Below are 24,945 nucleotides of genomic sequence, written 5' to 3'. Positions count from 1 at the left end.
AATTCTAGCAAACCGCAGGTGTGAGCCCCTTGATTGCAAGACAAGAAAAGCCAGATAAAGAAATGAGAAATGTCACAGCAACATGACAATTCTGTAACAATCTGTAATCTTGTTGTTGAAACAATTGGAGATATTTCATATGCCCCACAGGTGAGTCAGATCAACATTATTCAGAAATATTTTAGCTTTTTTAAGCTATGTTTACAGCTTTGTAAAGCTTTTACAAGAAAACTGCAACCATGTAAGTCAAGCCAAGGCAAAGATAATACTGATGTAAAGGAGCATATAGGCATTACTTTGCTTGTGAACATCATTAAGAAAAAACTTTCAAACAAAAGATTTTCCATGAAACCATAATGAGGCGGAGTGCGTGAGTAAAAAGTGAATTTGAGATGATAATGAATCCACTGATCCACTGTTCTACTGATTAATGTAATTCATGGCTGCCTGCAACCTAACAGTGCAAATGTTTATTAGAGGATCACACTTTTGGTGGTGTCTGGTGTTTCCTGCTAGATTCCAGACCATGGCAATGAGAGAAAAACTTGGGGTGCCTTAGGCCATGAAACAAAACTGGCAGTAGACATCAGGGTTGAGCTGAATAATTTAGCCTCACAATACATTTTCATATTCACATTCATTTTCACTGGCACCTTCACTTGAGAAGCTACTTCCTCTACTGCCTGACTGCATCTTTCCTTTCAGACCCAAAATAGCTGAATTAACTGACTCCTCTTGAGGAATAGAGAAGGCACCACCTAAAGGTTTGGTGTGATGTACTGTGAGGACTTTGTTGATGCTGATTAGGAAAACTGTCTCAGGGGTTGATCTGTTAGAGCAAAGCCATTAGTAATGACACCAGGTGCACATTTAATTTACAGCATTTCCCTGTGCACTTGTGCTTTGCTGAATAGTGCCAGCAAATTATTATTGCTGATATAAGACAAAGAACAACACGAAGTCAGAAATTCTGTAGCAGTTAAATGGTAATTATGGTATTTCAAGAGATCAGTGAGGCAGATAACACAATTCTACTGAAAAAGAAAACCCTCAAAAAGCCAATAAACACAATAACACTGGACGAAAATATAGTTTAATTATCAATTAATATTTTCTGTCTCTGTACAATTACTAACAAAAAGACCTTTTAAAGTTTGATGCTAATTGTGTAAGCTTCAGATATTCATACTTGCAGTGGTGAGAAGTAATGAAGTGCAAATACTTTCTCTTATATTGGTAAGTACTTTTAAATTTTATTTAACTTTTTACTTTGAATCCCTAAATTTTAATATAAATATTTGTACTTTCAACTCCTCACATTTTCAATCAGGTTTGTTACTTTAGGTTTACAACATTTAAGGGGAGGTATTATTTCCCAACACCTCACCCCTTCAAACATCAAACCGATTTAAGCCTAAACAGTAACACATGAAATCAATCACGTGGAAAAAGATGAAGGAAGCAAAACCATATAATTTATGCATAATTTATAGAGCTACAGTCAGAGTGAGCTGGTGGCTTTTTTATTTTTTTTGGCACAACACCAGAAGGAGTGCAGATGTCCATAAGTTGTGGTTATGGTACTTCAGCATTTAAGGTCCTGCTACAGAAGAGGAGCATAAAGGGACTAATGTTTTTAAGTGGCAAGTAATTTCAAATGCAGCGTTTCCATCAGCTTCATAAACATCAGCAAACACACAAACTGTTTGTGTGCAGTTTGTTGCACACTGTGTCTACTAGCTAAATGTACAGCTGCCGTGTTTACTAGGAAGAGAAAAGAATGAGATATGACTTCACTAAGAGATGGAGTAAGATGTAAGTAAGACAGGAGAGGAAGAAGAGAGGTTATAGTTAAATGAAAGGACTGCCCTGCTCAGTGGTATTTGATCAAATGGAAATGTAAAGCGTACACACGTACACGATTTGTTAAATCGGATATTGGATTTATATATGATGAGAAGTTATGTTTTTTTAATATTGGGAACAAACTGAGGCATACAAACTTTGTGTTATTCAAATGTTGAATGTCAATGCTCTTCAGTTTAGTGCAAGATAAATATTATAGGTTAGCTTTCTGTACTTGGAGGAATTTACAGCAAAGCACTGTGTTGGACTGGTGCACAGCTGCTGTGGTGTTCATGATAAGAGTTAGGTTAGAAATGATTTGAATTTAAACTGCCGATGCTTAGATTCATTCATTGTATCTATCTTAATAGCATCTAGTATAAAGACAGCATAAACAGTATACTGTCAGTGTAGTGGAAATTAGCCAGGACAACTCATGAAACATCTGCTTACGTCGTGTTGAATTCAGTTGAGAAAATCCAGAAAGAGCGGTAAACCTCAGAGCACCTCAGTGCCCTAATATTATTTTATTAATATATTAATTTAGCAAAGGGTTCAGTTAGCTTTGCACAAAACACACATATCTATACTTCTACTAACTACAGATGCAGTGGTCCAACTAGTCAAATCTGTTTATTGGCATAAAAAAATCTGAAAACTCGAGCTTGATCGAGAAAAAAAAATATCATCTTGTAAGATTAGACAGTCAGAATGGCAGCATTAAGAACAGGTGAGTCTGAAAAATATTTTTGACGCACATAATATTTGCACATCCAGTCTGTAACTCTTAGATAAGACAAAGACTGAACTATTTCCAAATAGTTCACAATGACAAGAGGTAGGTTTGGAGGAGTAAAAGTAAGGTTTTGGAATCTTAATCAGACCTCATTTCATTCTGTCCCTTAATGCAAAGGATAAAAGATCAACACTGTTCAACACCTTTTTCCTACTTTTTATCAACAAAGATAAACCACGTTTGCCACAGCAGCAGTGCAATTCTATTACACAGGTAGTGTCTGAATACCTGGAGGGCAGAGATGATTCAGTATGTTGGACAACAAATCAAACAGATCAAACAGATACGACACAAGAAAAATGACAGCAGTTCTCTCTCCTTCTGTTGAAGCTTTTCCCCCATAATATCCTACTTCAGAGCACTCTGTTTAATTAAGCTTGCGTGAACAGGTGACAAACACCTAGTGAGGATAGTGAGGATTATTTTCTCTTTGAGGTAGATTTACACAAGAATAATATTTGTCTTCTCAAGTCTTTTGCAGCAGTGAGACAAAACATACTTGTCAAATACGCAAACAGGTGTGCAAAAAGAAAAGTAAGACGAGGAAAAGGGAGAGAAGGAGGGGCAACAAGGAAAATGTGGAGACAGCAGAGATGACCCACATTGGTGCGAGTTGTTATGAATTCACAATGATGCTGCTGGGCTTGTTAGCACACGGCTGGGGAGCCAGGGGTGATGGGAGATGCACAGTCGGCTACCTCAGCTAACCCCTCTGCAATTCTATTACACTTGTTTATAGCTCTTGGCAAACCGAACACAAAAGATACTTTAGCTTCTCAGAGAAGGGCAGGGTTAAAGGGGGATGACTACTTAGCATTTCACAAGGAGACACAGAGGGCATCCTGAGCAAAGTGAACACGCGGGGGAAGTGAAGAAAGACTAGAAAGGAAGATACAGATAGAACTGGGCTGACTTTTATACTGATGCATGATAATAGGACAAAACAGTGAAACAAAAATTATGGGATTAAATATTATTTTGGCTTATGTTTTCTTCTAAGCTTTCTGTAAATTTGGGCCTTTATTACGTATGCTGTGAATGTTTTGGTAAACATGTCATTGGTTTCCATGAACACAATGTTTTTGAATGACAAATGGTCATCCAGTTTCTGTGGACGTATGAGAGATACCAGCTGTCACAACTAATGTAAGTGTTTCTGGGCAGCAAACTGGGGATGAGAGTAGCACCTGCAAATTAGCAACTCTTTTCATACACATATGAACACACACAAAAAAGTGGTTTTTGTCTGTTTACATCTGCAGGTGTCAACAGTTTTTCCCTATTAGTTAAACTGTGGAGGTTTCTTTACATTGCAAATGAAAGAAAATGACAAAACATACTTTGCTAGATTAAACAGCAATTTCAATGAATGAATGTAAATTGCATAACTTTATATTCAAGGTATTTTGTATGACCTGTAGTTTTGAATTCCTCTCCTTTAGATATCCCATTCATCTTTTGGATCACAGACAAAAGACAGACAATGGTTTGACAAGACATAAACACATGTGACAATGTAAAGTTTTAACACCATCAGAAGTGCAAGATGAAGAAATTTGCTACTGTTTTGCTAAATTGCTCAATTGTACATTTCTTAGAAGCTCATTCAAAATTCACTTTACAATTAGTAAAAGTAAGTAAAATAAATCAAAGACAATCTGCCAACACAAGAAAAGATGAACCAAGAAACCTACCGGTTATCTGCCTTAACCCTTTAATACACTATTACTAATGGTTTCAACTGTGTATGGGAAGAATTTAGTCGACTAAACTGTAACTTTTCCATGATTAAAAAACATCAAAACACCTAAACAAACAGGACCAGTCTGCACATCTCACATATAGATAGATGCAACATGGATTTTCAGTACAGCAGTAAATACATTCACAAGAGATACCTCAACCCATAGCTGGACTGGCCATCGGGCATACCGGGCATTTGCCCGGTGGGCCGATGGTGATTTTTCGTTTTTATGGGCCGATGTTTTGTTTTGTTTTTTTTCTTCCCCGTAACGATATAAACACTGAAAGGTGGTGGATTGGCCAGATGCTGGGAGGTGTGTAAAAATAACTCAATTGTTTGGTGGTGGCTATTGCAGAGCTTCCACAGATTCAGTAACATTAGCAAGTGGTGGAGGCCAGCAGATGCAACACGCTGGCAGGTGGATGATGGAAAGGCAGGAGGAGCAGAGACCCGAGGCGGTGAACTGAACTTCAGGTAAGAAGTTATGACCTGCAGTCTATCTGGGTCAGATATAAACCAAGTTTAGGTGTAGTTTATTTTCGTTATGCTGACTTATTACAGTCAGTTACAATAACTCGTACTGCGTACTAGCTAGCATGACGGAGTTTCTATACTGCTGGGCGGGTGCTATGATGTTATTGATGTTGAACTTGTTTTATCTTATTTTATTCGTAAGGTTAGTTATTAGAGTTTCCGTTTTAAAAAACGGAATCGTCTCGTATTCAGAGAAAATATTGCGCGTTTCGTGTTGAGGTGAAAAGGAACGCAGTTTGTCCCGGACTTCAGCTACAATGAAAAAGACACAAAGCTGGAGCTGCACAGCTGCCTCTTCTTCTCTCATTCTCTCCCTCTCCTGTTTCTACTTCAATCATGAAACTGATCAATGATCAGCTGATCGGCTTTTCTCTCGTTTGTTTATCGCTCACTTTGCGCCAGAAAGAAGAAACCAGTGGATGTCGCGCTAAACAACAGCAGCACGTTTAAGCTTGATCAGCTGTTGTTAGAATTTATTTAATATTAATTTCTAGTATCAGCTGATGTTTGCTGGAGCCACAGCTGTAAAGCTGCTGGTCATGATGTCGGTTTGGATATGTGGTGAGAGGGAAACATGAAGATGAAACCAGGAGATGTCCTTACTGAATCATCAGAGCTGTGATGGAGAAACAGGTTTACCTTTTAGGTGACATGAATGAGTTGAAGGGAAGTTATGAACTGTTTCTGAGAGACAAATAACACCAGGATCCTTTTCTAAGTAGCCAACAGCTGGTAACTGTGCAGGTGCGGATCTAGCAAAGTTTTGCCAGGGGCCCAGGTAGGGCATTAACAGGGAAAAGGGGGGCACAAAGAAATACTTTTCTTTCTTATTCTCATTTAAAATGTCTTACTTTTAACAAATAATTATCTGAATCTTACAACAAACATTTTCATCTGATGTAAAATGTATAGAAATCCATTACTGCACATACTAATTTTTTTAGGGTCCCATCAAATTTTCTTCAGAAGTAACTAAGTACCGTATATGATGCCAGTATATTCCCACATTTTCTAGATAATGTACCAGTACTGTGTGTAAAATGCCATCAAAAAGTCAATTAAGTTTTATTCTTTCTCACCTGTCTTTCTATCTCCTTTCACTTTTTAAAGGTTGCCATGTTAGAAAAAATATTTTGCCCTACCATGCTGTTTATTGATGTGGCAAATGAATGGTTTATGAAAATATATCTAAATCTGTCATCAGTAATGATCATGTCTCACCTCTAGCCTTCTCTGTCTTAATTTCAGGTTTTCACCATGTGTTGTAGATAGTTCAGGAGGTTAACTCGACCAAGCAGTCTACTTTTCGGTACTGTTTAGAATACCAGAATAGGGAGGATGTTGTAGGTTTAAGTTTATTAGATTGATACATATATACCAACAAGACAGCGTACATCACTGTGACAACAGCGTTTGTTTTCATTCAAAGGCTTTATGGTTTTTCCTATAATACCTGGTGGGCCGGTCTCTAGTCAAAATGCCTGGGCCGATTTTTTGTCCCAGTCCAGCCCTGCCTCAACCAATGACAGTTACTGAAGGAAGAATACTGCAATCATGTTTTTCAGCGCATATGGCTTTCTATCCCTAAGGCAGTGAAAGCATATATAATGGAAGCCACATTATGTCTCAACGTGCTGGGCTCATTTCTATTTCCACTGCATCCTCACAGGAGGAGATAACCACAGTGACCCATAATAAGCAGGGAAGAACCATGACAGTCCCCATCCTCAATCGTGCTGTGTTCAAGTCACAGTTAACTGATGGGCTCGTCATGTGTGCTCATGCTCTTGTGGTGGAGTTAATGGGAGCTGAGCACTTTTTGTTGCCATTTCACATTAAAAGCTTCAAGTACAGTTTGAGGTACTTTTGGAATTCATTTGATTTAAAGCTCACAGGCAGATGTGGTACATTTCACTCAGCTACAGTTGCAGTCATTTACCACGTACATTTCTGTTCAAAATGTCACATAAAAACTTAAGATAAGCTTATGAAATCTAATACACTACTAAAGCCCACATCACAAAAAAAAAGCAATATGTAGCTGAGTTGTCATAATAGTTTATCTATAATATATATCAATACTTAATTTTCCACTTTATTTTCTGAAATTAACAGTAGCAACATTGTCATATATTTCAAGAAATAAGGAACACACATTAATTTCAAGAAACCCCATCCCGCCACACCACGCCCCCGCCCGCCCCATGGCAATGTTTACCACTTTGTAACACCCTTTCTTCTTTTAGCAACAGTCAGTAAATGTCTGAAAGCCAAGACCAGTTGTTGTTGTTTGGGAGGGAAATCCTGTCCCATTCTAGCCTGATGTACAATTATAGCTGCTTTACAGCCCCCAGGGCTCTTCTTTCTCCTAGTTTTGTTTCATGATGTGCCAAATTCTTTCAGTTGGTGAAAGTTCTGGACTGCAGGCAGGCCATTTCAGCACCTGGAGGCTTCTACTCCGAAGCCATGGCGTTTTACTAGATGCAGTATGCGGTTTAGTACTGTGTTGCTGAAATAAGGAAGGCCTTCTCTGGCAAATGTTGCTGGATCACAATTCAGTTCAATTCAATTCAATTTATACAGTGGCAAATCAAAACAACATCAGAAGAAGGCTTTTTTGCAGTGTGGTGAACCTCTGTTATAAGATAAGATAAGATAAGATAACCTTTATTAGTCCCACACGTGGGAAATTTGTTTTGTCACAGCAGGAAGTGGACAGTGCAAAAGTTATGAGGCAAAAATTAGAATACAATAAGAATAAATACAGTACACAACTGTACAGAATAGAATAAAATAATATACTATATACAGTAGAATAAAATAAAATAAATATACAATAAGATAAAAATAGAATACAAATACAAATACTATATACAACTGAGTAAAAATACAACGATGACAGAAAGGATTATTGCACTTAGTATTATTGCATATGTATGGATGTGTGTGCTTGATCAGTTAAAGTCTTTATTATGGAGTCTGACAGCAGTGGGGAGGAAAGACCTGCGAAATCTCTCCGTCCCACACCGTGGGTGCCGCAGTCTCCCACTGAAGGAGCTGCTCAGTGCTGTCACAGTCTGCTGCATGGGGTGGAAGACGTTGTCCAACAGGGATGACAGCTTAGCCGCCATTCTCCTGTCACTCACCACCTCCACTGGGTCCAGAGGGCATCCTAGAACAGAGCTGGCCCTTCGGATCACCCTGTTCAGTCTCTTCCTGTCCCCAGCAGAGATGCTGCCGCCCCAGCAGACCACGCCATAAAAGATAGCAGAAGCCACAACAGAGTCATAGAAGGTCTTCAGGAGTGGGCCCTCCACTCCAAACGACCTGAGTCTCCGCAGCAGGTACAGCCTGCTCTGCCCTTTCCTGTAGAGGGCGTCTGAGTTATGAGTCCAGTCCAGTCTATTGTTCAGATGAACACCAAGGTACCTGTAGCTGTCCACAGCCTCAATGTCCATACCTTGGATGTTCAGTGGTTGCAGTGGAGAATGCTTGTGCCTGCGGAAGTCTACCACCAGTTCCTTGGTTTTACTGGCGTTGATCTGGAGGTAGTTCAGCTGGCACCAGTCCACAAAGTCTTGGGTCAGACCTCTGTACTCCTTGTCGTCCCCATCAGTGATGAGGCCGACTATTGCAGAGTCATCAGAGAACTTCTGCAGGAAGCACTGGGTGGAATTGTGGGAGAAGTCTGCAGTGTAGATGGTGAAGAGGAACGGAGCCAGAACCGTTCCCTGTGGGGCCCCCGTACTGCAGACGACCCTGTCCGACACACAGCCCTGAGTCCTCACATACTGTGGTCGGTCGGTGAGGTAGTCCAAAATCCAGGTAGTGAGGTGATGGTCCACTCCAGAGTTCACCAGCTTGTCCTTTAGAACCGAGGGAAGAATGGTGTTGAAGGCACTGGAGAAATCAAAGAACATGATTCTCACAGTGCTTCCAGCGGTCTCCAGGTGAGCGAGGGAACGATGTAGGAGGTGAATGACGGCATCATCCGCTCCAATGCCAGGCTGGTAGGCAAACTGAAGTGGGTCCAGTGATGAGCTTATTAGGCGCCGAAGCTGAGCCAGGACCAACCGCTCCAGGGTCTTCATCAGGTGGGATGTCAGAGCCACCGGCCTGTAGCTGTTGAGGTCCTTGGGGCGTGAAGTCTTTGGCACTGGTACAACACAGGAGGTTTTCCAGAGCTGTGGGACTCTTCCCAACCTCAGGCTCAGGTTGAAGAGGTGCTCCATCACCCCACACAGTTGGTCCGCGCAGGACCTGACGACCCTCGAGCTGATGCCATCTGGACCCGCTGCCTTCTTGCCATTAATCCTCCTCAGTTCCCTCCTAACCTGGGTGGTTGAGAGAGACAGGCTGGAGCCTTGTGTTGAGTGTGTATTGGATGCTGTTGTTGGGGGTGGGGGGGAGTGAGCAGGGTGAATAGAGGAGGTGTGAAGTGTCTGAGGTGGAACAGCAGCAGTGGGGGTGGGTGAGTCTGCAGCCGATGTTGCTGACTGCCTCATGGCTGAGTCAAATCTGTTGAAGAAATGATTCAGTTCATTTGCCCATCTCACATCCCTCCCAGGCAGAGAGTTCTGCTGTTTGTGGCCCGAGATGGTTCTGAGGCCTCTCCAGACTTCACCAACGTTGTTTTGTTGAAGCTGGTTCTCCATCTTCTGCCTGTAGCTCTCCTTCCCATTCCTTATCAGTCCCCTCAGCTCTCTCTGCACCCTTTTCAACTCCTCTTTGTCTCTGGATTTGAAGGCCCTCCTCTTCTGCTTGAGGACGGTTTTAATTTCTGGGGTAATCCAAGGTTTGTTGTTGGAGAAACACCGTACAGTCCTGGTAGGTACAGTGTTATCCACACAGAAGTTTATATAGTCAGTAATGCATGTAGTATCTTACTTATCTTTACTTTTTAGATATTCCACCATTTTTAAAAAAAAACAAAAAAACCCCAGTAATGTTACTGACCTGTTGCCAATTAACGTGCTTAGTTGAAAATGTTCCTCCAGGTGTTTGTTTTTAGTACTACTTACATTTTAATCTTTTTGTAGCTCCAATCCCAATTTGAGACATGTTGTTGCCATCAAAATCAAAATGATCCAATTTTTTTCACTAAATAGTAAAATGTTTCACTTTAAACTTTTGATTTGTTTTCTGTTTTATTGTGAATAAAATATGGGTCTGTAATTTGCAAGCCATTGTATTCTGTTTTTATTTCCAACACAACACAACCATAGCATGCAAAAAAAAAATTTTCATTTGCTTTTAGCATGAAATTTATCATTGCTGTTAATGGCCCCACCCCAGCCAAGCCACACTGTAAATAGTGCATGGCTATAATTAAATACAATTAACAGACATAGCACAATTGAAAATTTCAACTCCAAACGTGGCTTGAATATGAAACAGGGCTATGGTTTATAATGAGACAACAGGTTTTCTCTTGCCAGGGCCCCTAGTGTAGCTGCATGCAACATCCACACTTTAAATAAGAAAAATCAATCAAACACTTAAGCTTCATTTCACTGTTTGAGAGCATTGCTCCATCACAGGGTTCTTTTGTCTACATGCACAGTTCTGTAGATGGGGGAAGAAAAACAACAAAAAAAGACACACACACACAGACACACAACACATACACCCAGAGATAGAACACACACAGGATGCCAGATGAAATATCAAAAGGTCAGTAGACAGGCAAGAGGATATGGTGGTGCCACTGTAAGACAGGCTGGGTCCTAGCTCTCTGTCCCCGAGTGTTTGTCTGTTTGAAATCAAGGACAACACTGGAAATTGTAAACAAGCCTTAATGTCTATGTTTATCCATGCATATTTTAAATGCCAGATGCGCCTTCCAATTCCTTAGATTCTCAAATCCGTCTCAGTCACCATAAAGCTAAAAATCCAAATACGGAACTATGATTTGCAGAGATTACATAGAAAAATACTTAAACCTCTTAGAGAGTGTGCAAATTATCAGTTGAAATGCTATAACTATACATACATTTAACAAAATTATGACACAAACTAAGTGCCAGGTGGCGCTTAATCCATGAGTATATGGTGAATGTGCACTGAAACGTCCATTAATCCCCAGAGTTCGTGCATCGTGGTTTCATCTGATTTATTAACACAGTGGATGTACCCTGTAACAATAATCACTTCAGGTCATCAGTCAAAAAACAAGAAACGTTCAACTTTTTTAATGTCTGTCGACCATTTTAGTCTTTAATCAAGGCAAATAAAATGCAACATGCCACAACTGCACAACAGCGCCACACAATGGTCAGGAGAGGGAAAAGCATAATGGATAAGGATTAATTAAAAGAACAATACCTTAGATTGTAGCTTATCACTTGGCAGATGAGGGAGGAGGCAGTGTTTTCTCATATGTCTCCAAGTGATTAAAAATCTCAAAAATATTACAACAAATCTATCAGAGTAGAGTAAAACACCAGCTCGGGATTTATTTGATGAATGATCAGAATGGGGGATCTCTACCAAAAGAAATTGATTGTTACTGCAGAGGTCCAACACACAAAGTAACAAACATAGTTGCTAAAAAGAGAATCGAATTCTGCTAGTTTATTTAAGCATCAAACCAGAAGGACCACTTTATTATGAATGGGCAGCTGCATAATTACATACTGTATTCTGAAATTCAATGGAATAGGAGAGGGACAATGTCAGCCACTGCTACTGTAAAAAAATGAAAGCATTAAGAGTTGTGGTCCACTAAAAAGCAAGTTTTGTTTACGCACATAAGACTTATGTCTTTGCAGAAGGCATGGCTCCGTATCAGCAGTAAATAGCTGATAATTAAGGAAAAGAAAATTATTGCTAGGGAATGGAGGGTGTGCAATCAGAAGCATAGAGGGAGAACAAATACCATACAGATCAACAAGGTGATAAACAAAGTTACTTTTAAGATTTTTTCAGTATATGTATCTTTATTAAACTTAATAATATGTAAGTATATTTTCTAGTCAAAACACTTTGCCATCCAAGTTTTTGATGGCTTGATAGTCTTTTTGGCCACAACTGTTTGCACATCTGTTACCTTTTGGGGCAGTTTTCTCTGCAGATGTTTTTCATTATGCAATGCAAATCTTTTTTTCCCAGAGAGTGCTAGTGTTTTATCCAAGATGGGGTAGCCTATATGTACTTGCAGTATTATTGTGTAGAATTGTAAATATGAGACCAATTACAAGCCAGGACAAAGTTTCAAACAAATATGGAAAACTGAGGAAACAGCTAGCCTACCTCTATCCAAATGACAGTAAGTTCTTGAAGTCTCTGCCAATTTCCTGGCAACCTCAAGGTGATGACAAGACTGCCAAGACTGAACCTGGCCAACAAAAAGAAACAATGCATTTGTTTTTTGTGGAAATCAAAGAAAGGAAAGACAACATATAATTTCTGTGGCACTGGTAGGTTGAATTCATTATTTTAGAATATAGCCAACCTCTCTGTTTCCTCCGGTTATATATTTTACTCCAAGATACTATAGTATTCCTCCTACCTAGACATCCAACTGTAATGAAGATATCAAATCCCCTCCACAGCCTGAAAAAAGCATCTTGAGTCTTTTAAATGAGAAATATTTTGACTTTACTGGTTTGGAACTTGTTTGGAAATACACAATGCAATGCAAATAAAATTTCTCCTGGCTTCATTCTTATGGTTGGAAACTATTACTATAGTTTCTCACAGATACTACCCACTCTGCTGTTTATATATGTATTTGGTGTGTACGTTTGTGGGTCTTTGCCTGCACGTATTCGTGTGTATCTCTGTGTATATGCATCTTTGTGTTTGTCAGCCTGTGCCCAACTAGAAAAAAATTACGTTCCATAAAACGTCTCTATAAACGGCATGGCACAATAAATCCAAGGCAGAAATATTAAGTGGAACCAATATTTTGCTGGACTCACTCCAGATTTCTAGTAAAACTCACAACTTGTGATGATCTTAGCATTAAAAATATATATTTTACAGGGGGGAATAATCCAACTCCATTCCAGCCAAGGCATCATTGTCATGGAGCTATCTGCGTTGTGCACCTGTGCCTTTCTACTGAGAGGTCATTAGTTTACATTCTCTCTTTTAGGCACAGCTCTATTAAATACACCATGCATACCCAAGCAAAAAAGGATTTTTGCAATGTCACGAAGAAAGAAAATGACTGGGGGGAAAAAGTGCTGCAAACTGTTGCTGTGTTCTAAGAAGGAAGCCTCCCATATGTGCAGAGAAACGAAGCAGTGAAGCTACAAAGGAAACATGCTCAAGGACACCTGTTCATTGCAGGGAGCAGTTTGTGAGAAGCATCTTGTCTGTGCAACACTGCACCAGTCATGTGTGAATGAAAAAAGAAAAGGAACAGGATCCACTCCCTTATCGCCACATGGAACCACAATGTACTTTTGAACGTGATGACATATTAAAAATTTGATGAAGTCCTAGGATGACACAGCGTGACTGTGTACTTAGGAAAGTATAATGCAGACTTTGAAGCATTTCTTTATGACATTATTTTTAAGCCAAACTACATCACTTATTGATCAAAGAAAACAACAAAAGATAATTAATACTGTAATTAGGATTACAGCATCAGCATAATGTCTGTGATGCTGGTACTAGAAACCACAGAAGACTTCAAAACAAATTCCTCTGCATGAAAGACCCAAGTACCCTGAATCAACTCGGCATTTCCCATGACAGTTATACCAAAGAATGTGAAGCCATACGAGTATACTGAACATAGCAGCCTATATATACCAGTATAGACTGAAGAAGTCACTTGGATGAGCGACAAAATGTTTCTCCCACTGAAAACGCTGCGTCCAGATGAACAGAATCAACTTTTGGGGCATACTACTGTAGGTGGAAGTGATAGGGTTGAGTTGCTTGTTTACTGTAAGGCAGGTGTGTGAAAACAGTATCGACACTATGATTATGATGACTAAACTAACGTTATATGTTAGAGGTTACATTAGCTAGCTATAAAAACAAAATAAAAAGATTGAGGACAACATCATTGCATACAGCTAATGTGGCTTAAAAATGCTCTGTAGACACTGCAGCTATTATCACTTTTTTAAATCAGCGTCACACAGTCACAGCTGATGATTTTAATTATTTTTTTAAATATAGTTGCTCTGGTTGTATTTCCGTTCAGACCTTATGTCTGAACTCTAAAAACAATTACCAGACCTCTGTGACCACAGAGCTATATATCAGCATCTGCACAGAGCCTCTGTCTGTTCGCCACAGCTATCTGCCAAAAACTGCATTTTCAGGAAGCTGACATTTTCAATTGGCTTTTAAAATATTAGTTTCATTTTAGGTTGATTCTGGTTGTGTTATGTGTGGCTATGCATTGTGTAGAAATATAAATTTTGATAAAGAGGACAAGGGAGGGGGAAAAAAGTCAGCTTGGTCCTCCCTTCCTATTTTTGTCTCTCAGCGAGATGAGGTCATCAAACACCAACCTGCTTTGTATATTAATGATGCAACAGCCAGGGTTCTTTGGACACCCTGTCCCTGGAGACTGCTTGTCTGGCAGCAGAGGAAGACTTCATCTTGATTTAAGAGAGATAACACCCTCGACAGAACTGTGACAAAGGCTAGATAGGCAGTGTGAGAGGAGATAGTGAGGGAGTGTCGACACCAGTAGAGAGGAGAAGACAGGACAGGAGGGAGGCAGAGGAGGGACTGTGTGATACACTGTGCCTTTAAAGCACCAAGCCCCTCCTCCACAGAGCCAAGCAGAAGAGCCGAGTGGTGCTGGCAGGAGCCTGAGCCCAACGATAAACTCTGGCATCAGCTTCCCTTCATCCGGCAGTGAGCGAGGACACAGTGAGGGCGTAGGGGCAGAGGGACAGGGATGGAGAAAGAGTGACAGAAAGAGAGGGAAGTGTGAGAGAGAGGCAGAGAGAGACAAACCAGGCCGATAGACAAAGAGGGAGAGGCTGTCATAAGAATCACACAGCTCCTTTTTCACAGTAGCAGCTCAGTTGATCTGTCTGCTGCCTCCCGATGCAGGCGAATGCTGAAGGGGATGACGGGTGGTGTGTTACGGCAGCATAGCTATCTGAGTGATGGTAGCGGCCGCAGCAGCATCACAATCCGAAGCAGGGGCTCTTCTTGCCACTCTGGCTCTTAGTCATCTTCGGCGTCCGCTCTCCCTTCTCAGAGTGCTATCAGGGCCATTCATCGTTCCCATCTCATGCCTCCTGCCTCCTCCTCCTCCACAGCTTCATCCTCCACTTCTACTCCTCCTCTGATGAGCCACAGCCTCAGAGTGAAATAACCCTGCTAATAGAAGCTTCTCCCTCTGTCAAGACAGTAAGTACGGGAGGAGGGGGGAGAACTCTGTGTGTGTGTGTGTAAGGGAGAGAGGGAGTGTGTCTGCGTGTGTAAGACAGAGAGGAAAAAGAGGGAGTGAGAACGGCAAGAAGGAGAGAAGATGTTGGTGTGTGCGACACAGGGACTTCTAAAGAACCAGCAGGTTGTGTGTAGCTTCAGTGATTCTGCTGTGCCTGGACAGTAAGCTCTGGGCATAGCAACAGCAAAGTGATGCACAGAAAAGGTGAGTAGGTGTGCGTCCCAGTGGATGTGTGTGAGCGTGTGTGAGCGTGTGTGAGCATGTGGAGGTGAGGCAAGTGCTGCTGAAGTACGAGATGCATTCTAACAGAAGCAAGAAATAATCAACGCAGTTAATCCCTGACCATATCTGAGTCTTATTCACCCGACTGATGCTGCTTTTCATGCTGCTATGATTTAGAGCAAGCTTTAAAAAAGAAAAGAAGACGAGACATGAACGAATAAGTGATTGCTTTCCTTCCTGTATGACCAGGTGCCATGTGTGATTGGCCAGCATACCCTGTGGCAGTGGCATCGCCCTGGATTTGGCGAGAAGCTCTCCCCCCTGCTTGTTCTCTGGGGCTCCTTTGGGAAGCTTTCATGGGATTTATCTTGTCCTGCTGGATGGCACGGAGCTCTCTGCCTCTCTGAAAAGAGTCCACAGAGAAAACATACATTACACGGATAAGAAGTAAAATAATTATCCAATCACAGCACAAGCAGGCAGACCGGGTTCCCTTAGCAACAACTGAAGGAGACGAGAGAATCCTTTTCTCTTTCTGCTCCTTTGGTTTTTGGGCACACCCCTGTGGACAGCTGTGGGTCAGTCTTTTGAGAAAGGACTTCAAAAACATTTTTACATAAGACAAGCTATCACCGAAATTCCAGAGGAAGGTGCTCATTTGCCTTCAAGTCAGCTTGTTACTGTGTCTCATTGGCACAATGAGTTTTTTGTTATGCCTCCACAAATTCGCATCGCAAGTCACACTGCACTGGCTTAGAAATCACTTCATTTTGATCCCACGCCACCTGGAATGAGCCCTGCATTTTGGGGGAGATTTGACACTGTGTGAAAAGACCCACTTTTACATTTCTCCCTGTCATGGACAAGAAATGAAGGACAACATGATTAGGTCATCAACTGCAAAGAAAATGGATGAGAAGCAGAGTTTATTTTGATGTGAGTTTCTACTGAGAGTCTTTTTTTTCCTCAGAGGAGGTTACACCACACTTGACAGAGGAATAATCTCTTTTTTAAACAGGAGCTGTCCTTTCTGTCTTTTAAACAGTAGCCCTCACTAATGGACTATTTTTAGAAGGCAAATCTTGGCCCGCTACCAATAAAATAGAACACGATCATTTTGAGAATCGAGCCACTGCTGGGAGTTTTCTTTTTCTATTTCAAAAAGGTTATCGTGAACCCTTTTCCTGTTTTCACTTTTGTATGTTAGCCTGCCATTATGCCACTGTGTTTTACATGTAAAAAAGAGTGTTCAGGACAAATGGAAGAAAGAAAAAGTCTTTTCCCTGTATAGACAGGCATTTTAAATAGCATCTCCTTGAGAACAATTTCAAATATATACACTGACACATGAGATGAGTTGGCTCAACATGATTATGTAAGAGTTTCATACCAGCTTTAGCCCATGAATTTTCCCTCTTCTTTTTCGATGGATTTACAGCATTTGACTTTTCCCATGCTCCTTTTCTCTTCATTTTTGGAAGTGTCTTCAAGAAGGCATGGATGCCAGAGTGTGACCCTGTGCCGAGAGTGCTGGCGAGGCAAGGTGTTTTGGCTGCCGAGGTGCTTTTAAGATGTTGAGGTCTCCCTGCGTGGCCGGGGCCCCTGTTCGGATCAGTAGCACTGAGGCTCCTTGTAGCCAAAGACATGGACCCCGACTCGGCTCCCCCACGCCCTCAGCCTGTTGGCCACTGGCTCCACGTCACCCTGTAAAGGATGTCCCTCAGCAGAGCTCCGGCCCGGGACACCTCTGAGACCCCCAGCCCGAGAGAACGCATCCGCAGCCACATGAAGATGGTGATTGATCAGCTGGAAGGAATTCTCAAAGAGCTCAAGGATGTGGCCAAGGAACTCCGGGAGGTGAGCATCAAAATAAGTTTATAAATATCACGCTTTTTCATTTAGAGAGGACTATAGTAAGGAAGACAAGCAGGCAGGGAGATAATGGGTGCCAGGTGGGCGTGCTTCTCTTGTAAGCTGCATTAAATTAAGTGTAAAATTCTTTTTCTAGCATAGAGATATTGATTAAGATTTGACAGTGATGAGATCTAACTTTTCTGTGTGTTTGTAACAAAAGAATGTTGTTTATTACAACCACACCAAGGCTTTTCTGCTCTTACAATAAGCCCACAAGAACACAGTTGCTTATGGGCAATTACAAATGTCCTTCATGTGTTCACTGGCGTCTTGTGGGAGGTACAGTAGATGTGAAAAGCTGCTGAAAAGCAGCAAAGCCAGGCTGAAAGGAAATACAGACACAGGCTTAGATAAGATACATGACTTAGCGCTGCAATAGTTACATAACCATTTTGTTAAGAATCAGCTGGATTCTTACTGTATTTTTGAAACTGCCATGGTAACACTGTAATATGTGCATTTTAGTGTGTGTGCGTGTGTATACGCCACAAGGTCTGAACAAGGATCTTCAAAGAGACACTGTGAGTGTTGTTATATGCACGTACAACCACGTAGACTTAAAAAAAATCTGCGTGATGTTTGATAATCAGTAGTACATCTGTTTATGTGGGAAATCTCTGTAGGATCCTGCAGTGTCCTCAAAGATGTGAGCTCTTCTTGGAAAGCTCTTCTGCAGAAAGAGATGAAGGCAGATATAGACAGAGACAAATGAAACCTCAGTAAACAGTTTTGTCCGACCCATTCCATATCCTCCAAGCTCATGACATGATTAGCCTCCCACCTGCTTCTGGGATCGACACGTGTGTCTAAATGTGTTAAAAAGGCAAAATGGTGGATGTTGGTGCATATAATCACCCGAAGAAGGAGGGGGTGTGGGTGGCTATCATAACTGAGTTCATCACCCCACAGGAACCTTTCCCCCCCACATTCTCCCTGACTCCCAGCTCTGTCCTACTCACTACGCTCTACTTTATGTACTTGCACAGTTGGAGGTGCAAGGGCACCGCTTGCAGTGCACCTTCTCTCTGGTGAACAACAGAAGTCGGCCCATGAGCAGAAGTGATTGATGGTTATGGGACAACTGCAAGTGGAATAATGCTGGCTGGAGCTATTTATAAACAAAAACACAGGCTGTGCCTCTGCCAGCTCCAGTGCATATTACCATTCTTATCCCAGACCCCATTAGAGAAGGCTCTGCAAAGTGGCTCAAATGTCATTTTTTTATTGGAAGAGCACATTCCCACATATTAAAATGGTTAAGGAATCATATTAACTGAAGTAGCAACTGTGATACTGGTATAAATATCCTACAATTAACTGACCTTTGGGGTGGGAGTCTGTATCAAAGGGAAATGGAGAAATAGAATCAGTGTTGTGCTATCAGATGCATGGAAGCCTAATGTTCCACAAAATCTCTCATTCTTGGCCACATGAAAGGAACACTATAATAGACAACAACTGTCATATAAATAAATGATGAATTGCAGTGTGAATGTAGTGAAATAAATAACTCAGTGGAGGAGCGGTAATGACTGATTATCACCCACAAGGTCTTTGGGGAGCTGAAGAAAGAGCTCTGAGGAGTTAAAGCTGACATTCTAAAGGAAAAAGCTGCCCAGATATTGGGAACCTACGAGTGTGTTACTAAACTTACTTCACGGTACCGCTTTCAAAGCTCAAGATCACATATGTACCATGTCACTGTGCCAGCTGGTCAAAAGCTGAAACCAAGAAGCGATTAAAACATCTAATTTTAACACATTATTAGTCACGTTGCCAAAAAAAAAAAAGAAAAAAAAAAAAAAGAAATCTACCTACATTTAATTTTCTTTTCCTCCATATTGCCTGCAGTGTTCATTTAGATCATTTAGTCAATGACGTTAAATGTCACATGAATTAAAACACTTACTTTTGGGAGGTTTTCTAATTATACTGTCTGGATTTTAGAGTATTATGTACCTACAGTTAAATAATGTATCCTCTGCGTTTTTAGTCGATTATGGTAAAGTAAAAAAGGAGAACACTTTCAATACTCTATATAAAATAAGATGTCAAAAGATGTCAAAAAAGCACCGAGGAAAATCCAAGAAAAATTCTAAGGGGAATCTCTTCGAGAACAATATAGGTTTTCTTTTAAAAATAAGTATCACTGCAGAATTGTAGCCTTCCACCAAGAGACGTCATCACCATCTAGGTTCTCAACTCAATATAACACTAGATAATTGGCACGAATAAACATCCATTAAATTGCTGTTTAAACACTAAACCCAGTCAATGTGCTGTTATACACGAGGAAAATAAGGCACAGTTTAAAAATGACTCAGTGCTTTTCTCCACCTTCACTCAGTCTTCCCACGAGTGACTACCATTTCTCATAAAGCGAGAAAAAGACTTAACATGGGGTCACTTTTGGGTCTTACTGGTTTTGACTTTCAGACCTCACCATCCCCATCAATAAGGATTCTTTCAACAGAGGATGTGCTCAACATCTTAAATGACAGCAAATATAGGTTCGCAATTGTTGATACAGTTTGAGCACCCATACAGCCTAAACAAACTCACCAAGTTTAATGTAAATCCGTATTATGCAAATTTACAGTATAGTAAGTGCATGCCATTCAGTTTTTTTTTTATTTGTTATGAAAACAAAATATTTCTGGAAACAAATTTCACAAAGATGGAGCTATTTCAGGAAACTTTCAGGAAAGACTCAATGATTGCTAAATTAAAAAGCAATCTCAAGCAAATTTTCATATAAAGGCATGCTTCTGCAAAATCTTCACACAATATACAGAATTCTTCTCCACGCTAGTCATTTGGCTCAAACATTAACACTACAATCACCTTTAAGTCATACAAATTAAATAACATGGCAGCCAGTGAAAAAGCACCAGCTGCACACAGAACAATACATATAGTTCCTCAGATCTTGTGTTAAACATTTTAGCAAACCATGCCATATGGTTATATACTCACATAAATATAACCGATTATGATAATACTACTAAAACTACCCATAAGCACATTCCAATATAACCGTGAACTTATCCAGTATAAATTCTGAATAATCCTAGTATACATAAAAATGTGATTATGGTACAAATCTTGAAATTGGAAGTGTGTAAAACATCAAGGTTTTCCTTTCCATGCTGCAGCAATGTCTCAGGCAGCAAATCTTCCTCACATGTTGAAGAAAAATGTAACACGGAGCACGAGTAGTTTTTCAAGATTGCTCCCTTCAAAAGCCTATTACTGTCAACTGCAGCCTGTCTTACTTGTGAATCCCATTAAGGCTCCATGACAGGTAAAATGAAAAGGACCTAAAGGAAGGACATTGGAAGGTAATATACTGATAAACTACTCCATTTGTAGTAATAATACTGGCAGGAGTGGCGAGACTAGAGGAAATAATTCATTTGGATATCATGTCAACCTTGGACTTTTTGCGAAAATGGCAGCAAACAGAATGCAAAGTAACCTCTGAAAGTTATTGAGTTCTAACTTTTGCTCAAATAAAAATTTTAAAAGAAAAAAAAAGGCAAATATAGAAATGCAAATGTTAGAGTGCACCCGTGAGGGTTATTGGAAAAATTGGGAAATTGGAGATTAAAATTAAAAGAATTTAATGAAGTGCTACAGAAATAAAAATGAGGCAGAGGAAAAGTGTATTGTATTTGTTTTAAATGCACTTATGTTGGTACATGTATTTTGACTTTTGTTGCCATGACGTCTGCCATGAGTCACTCTTGGGAATTCGATTTTTGGATAAATAAAGGACTAATAAAAAAGCACCAGTGGCATCAACTAACGTAAAAGGTTTTGGCAAATTATATTGAAGCTCAAGATATTTAAACACAGGAAGCTAATCAGGAAGAGAGCAGAGAATATAAGCTAGAAAAACAGGCAATTATCAGAAGGATAACACATCCAGAGAACTGGCCTCGATCAGTCAGCCTTTTCAGAATCAGAATCAGAAGACTTTATTTATCCCCAAGGGACAATTAACAAACAACAGAGCAGCATAGCGTTGAAGATAAGGACTATAAGAACAGGCAATAAGAGTGATGGTAGCTTTTGGTAGCTTTATGCATATGTTCATGTAATGCTTAAGAGCGACTAACTACCCTGAAGGAGGAGGACAGAGGCAGCAACAAAAGGCAAGCGTCAGGTGAAATCTGTGTACTCCAAATGTCAGCTTTTTTTCCCCCCCAGTGATGATGTATTAAGTAACAGTTCCATTAATGGGACTGGTCAATAAGCCGTTTCAGAATCTTATAATAAGGATTTCAGTGTGTCATTAAAGGCTCCAAGTGACCAAAAACAAACAAAAACAACAACAAAAAGCAGTCATCACCGTTTTTCCTTGTGATTAGCACCAGCATCTTTTACTTTTTAATTTTTGCTGGTTTTTTAACAAGAGAACTTGTGCTCAACAAGCTAAGTTCGCCTCTAAATGGCAGATGCATGCGGCACAAATGGGTGGTCTATTTAATTTCTATTCATCACCCAATACCATCTGCATGATCCCTCTGGCCTGGCTGTCAAATCAAGACATCTGTGCTAAAATGGAGTCTGTCAAAGAAAACTGCCATGTAAATTATCTGATCGGGAAGGCTACTATATTGTTTTCATGTGCGAGGCATACGTAAATGCCATGTTATTAAAGCCTGGTGTGGATAGTGAGGTAACCAAGCACCTGGCCTCAGCCTCAGAGCCATCTGCCAAGCCAACAAGCCAGTTGTGTCTCCTGATCAAGTCTGAAACCAGTTATGACACATGTCGAAGTGGGGGTGGGGGCACAGTGCCCCTCTGCTGAAGCTACCATGCTCAGCGCTGAATGAAATCTGTTCCAAACCCAGAGGCAGCCCAAGGGAGACTCAAACCAAAATCAAAGGGCCTTTTTTTCTCTTTTTTTAGAAGAAGAAGAAGCCATATCCTCTTCTCACTCTGTTCCCTCCCCTGCTGCTGCTGCTGCTGAGCAGAGCAGGGAGCAGAAAACTGCTTAGCAAGAACACTTCAACATTTAACCATAAGAGTGGCTCTTGCAATCACTAGCACTTTAACTCAGTGAGTAGAACAATATAGAGGACAGTGGTAAACACACTCTCATACCATAACATTGTTGAGCCTATTACTAGAGAATATTTGCAAAATTTAAGGGCATAGCAATGGCATTAGGAAATCCCTGTGTGGAAAATGGGCCACTGCAGAGTGATGTGATAAAATAGATGAGTTCCATTTATTTCCAAATTTTAGATCTGACCCCAATTGACACGTGTCTAATGAAATATCTTTACAACAAATTAAAAAATATAGCCGTAATGATAAATGAAATCTTGGGAAAATTCAGGATAATAACTAAAATGTTTTTCTAAGACATCCATGCCATCGTGCTGGACTTACTACAGAGCAAAAACCAAAAAAAACAGTCTATTTCTATTAATACTCATGATAGCTAATCAACTTGGCACGTGGATGGGATTCATTTTGTTTGTCCAAACAGACGCCTACAATAAGAAATTACAATGTAATAAGTCACAAAGCTGTGTTCTGATGTATCATTTTCCACAAAACAACCATTTTGACTTGGCTTACTGCATTGTGGATTTTACTACCCAGTTAACCACAGCCCACTGATCTCCACTGAGGATGGCCCAGCCTGTTCTCCACTACAGAATCCATTTACTTTAGATTGAGGCAGGGTTGGGCCAAGTCTCTGACATGTGAACATGCCGACCAGCTGCTCCTTGCAGGTCAACGATACTCAGTTGCCAACAGTAAAAGCGTAAAAACACACAGAGAGAAAAGTGCCCTTCAACCTGACATACCTGGGCCAAAGTGTTTCATCTTATTAAAAGCCATTTGGAAGAAATGACAAGTACCCGCCTGCTGTATCTGTCAATTTGTTCTTCCTTGACTGACCTCTTTTGTGTGTGCAAATTAAATTCCTAAATTAAACTTGGTGACGTGCCTCCAGCAGAGTTCTCCTTGCTCAGGAAAACAAGAAAAAGCAGGTACCTTTTTTTCGGGCTGAATTCAGAACACCCTGCCATCTCCACATCTGTGTTGCTGCCTTGAGCTGAGCTCCCCATGAGTTTGTCCATTCCTGGAAGGAAGCAAGGGTTCAATTATTCTCAGGACTGAAGAAATTGCTCTTTTGGATTCAGTGAAAAACCAGATCATCTGCTGACTGTGTTACAACCCGGCTCGAAATGACCGTAACAAGAGCGGGGTGTCCCGCGACTTCCCACGCCCAAACAGACACAGCATCGGACTTTTAACAATAATTTATTCACAGCAGTGGCACTCAGTACACGGTAGTGGAAGTGTATGATTTCAGGGTGAGCTAAGGCCAACACAACAAACAAAACCCAACCTAGGCTTCGGTTCCCCTTTGACCTGTTCAAGGAAAAGAAAACAAAGAAGTGACACAGTCTGACCTCCCTGGTCAAAGTACACAGGAGAAAAGAAGGTTTCCCAAAATAATCGGCAGCTCACCCCTACTTGATCCGCACTTCACACACATGCCCGACTTTAACTAAGTGGCTGCGGCTGCGGCTACGGCTGCGGCTGCTCCGTCTGGACCTGAGGCAAGTGCACGGGAAGTTTTCCACACCCCCCACACCGCAGCTCTTCAGTCGTCCTTTTATAGTTACGTCCACGGCAGGAACCAGTTACATCAGGCCATTCCTTAGGTCCACCAATCACAGCCGAGCCCCTGCACAGGTGAATTTGCATACACACATTAAGAAACAAACCAACAACACGCGCACGTAACAATTGGCTGATTTTAAATGAATTCGGATATGTCCACAGTTGTTAGCAAGTGACAAAAAGATCACTGCTTTAATAAAAGGACATTACCTTTTGTTTTTAGTTTAATTGCACGATCACAATATTTAAAAGTAAGCGGTTTTGAGAACTGCAACGGGATCAAAGAAGGAAAGGACTAGTGGTAAACAATGTGTTAAGACTTAAACGGCATCTAACCTTGAGAGCTGTGGAAAGAATAAAAACTGCACCACGCAAAGCATTCTCCAGAGACTCTTTTACCTAGCTCTGCTGTGGAGCTCCAGCATTCTTTCGGATGCAGGCCCAGCATATTGACTAGCCCACCGTGCCTATGAGACCCACTGGATTAGTTGGCCCTTTGAGCTCTGCCTCCCTCCATGAACCCTGCACTCAGCACAGACTGTAATGAGGGCTTTAGGTTAGACCTCTGCTGAGATAAACACTCCAAAAATTGTGCTTGTTGTGTTCAGTGATTTTTATCAGCTAACACACCTACTGTGGGCTAGTTACAGTGAAAAATTTTACCATGCATGTTTGTACTTTGTGATTCAGCCACAAACCCTTTTGCTTGTCCCAAGGCAAGGATAGAGCCGAACAGGATGAAAAAAGGGTGTTACAGGCAAAGCAAAGAAATACTGAGGGGAAAAAAGAGAGAGAAAGGGAGAGATGAAGGGCGGATGGAGATAATGGTTTCTCCTGCTGCACAGAATTGCGATAGACTGG

The 24,945-nt window shown here is 40.9% G+C and overlaps 1 protein-coding gene and 1 long non-coding RNA gene across 3 annotated transcripts in view; one reads left to right on the top strand and one right to left on the bottom strand.

Annotated features, from left to right (window-relative positions):
• Positions 1 to 12,059: 12,059 nt before the first annotated feature.
• Positions 12,060 to 24,212, bottom strand: LOC147338726 (uncharacterized). Its single transcript, XR_015125848.1, has 4 exons — positions 23,929 to 24,212; positions 23,449 to 23,536; positions 15,792 to 15,919; positions 12,060 to 12,255 (listed from the first exon to the last, which is right to left on the bottom strand). It is a non-coding gene; the product is annotated as an uncharacterized LOC147338726 (long non-coding RNA).
• The window catches only part of insyn1 (inhibitory synaptic factor 1), a 53,758-nt gene continuing 43,470 nt past the window's right edge, over positions 14,658 to 24,945 (top strand). Inside the window, exons 1-2 of one of the 2 annotated variants that reach the window (XM_086269837.1) lie at positions 14,658 to 15,254; positions 15,766 to 17,373. In XM_086269837.1, the coding sequence (XP_086125963.1) occupies positions 17,230 to 17,373 (144 nt within the window). In that variant the 5' untranslated portion in view covers positions 14,658 to 15,254; positions 15,766 to 17,229. Of the gene's footprint in view, positions 15,255 to 15,290; positions 15,499 to 15,765; positions 17,374 to 24,945 lie in introns of those variants that run through there. The other variant, XM_086269897.1, reaches the window with a different exon arrangement.

The sequence above is a fragment of the Aulonocara sp. 'chitande type north' Nkhata Bay genome, linkage group LG1 (assembly GCF_057382095.1).
Source record: "Aulonocara sp. 'chitande type north' Nkhata Bay isolate Kocher_YH1m ecotype deep benthic linkage group LG1, A_spYH_male_GT1.1, whole genome shotgun sequence".
Lineage (NCBI taxonomy): Eukaryota > Metazoa > Chordata > Actinopteri > Cichliformes > Cichlidae > Aulonocara > Aulonocara sp. 'chitande type north' Nkhata Bay.
This window is presented reverse-complemented; position numbering and strand designations above follow the sequence as displayed.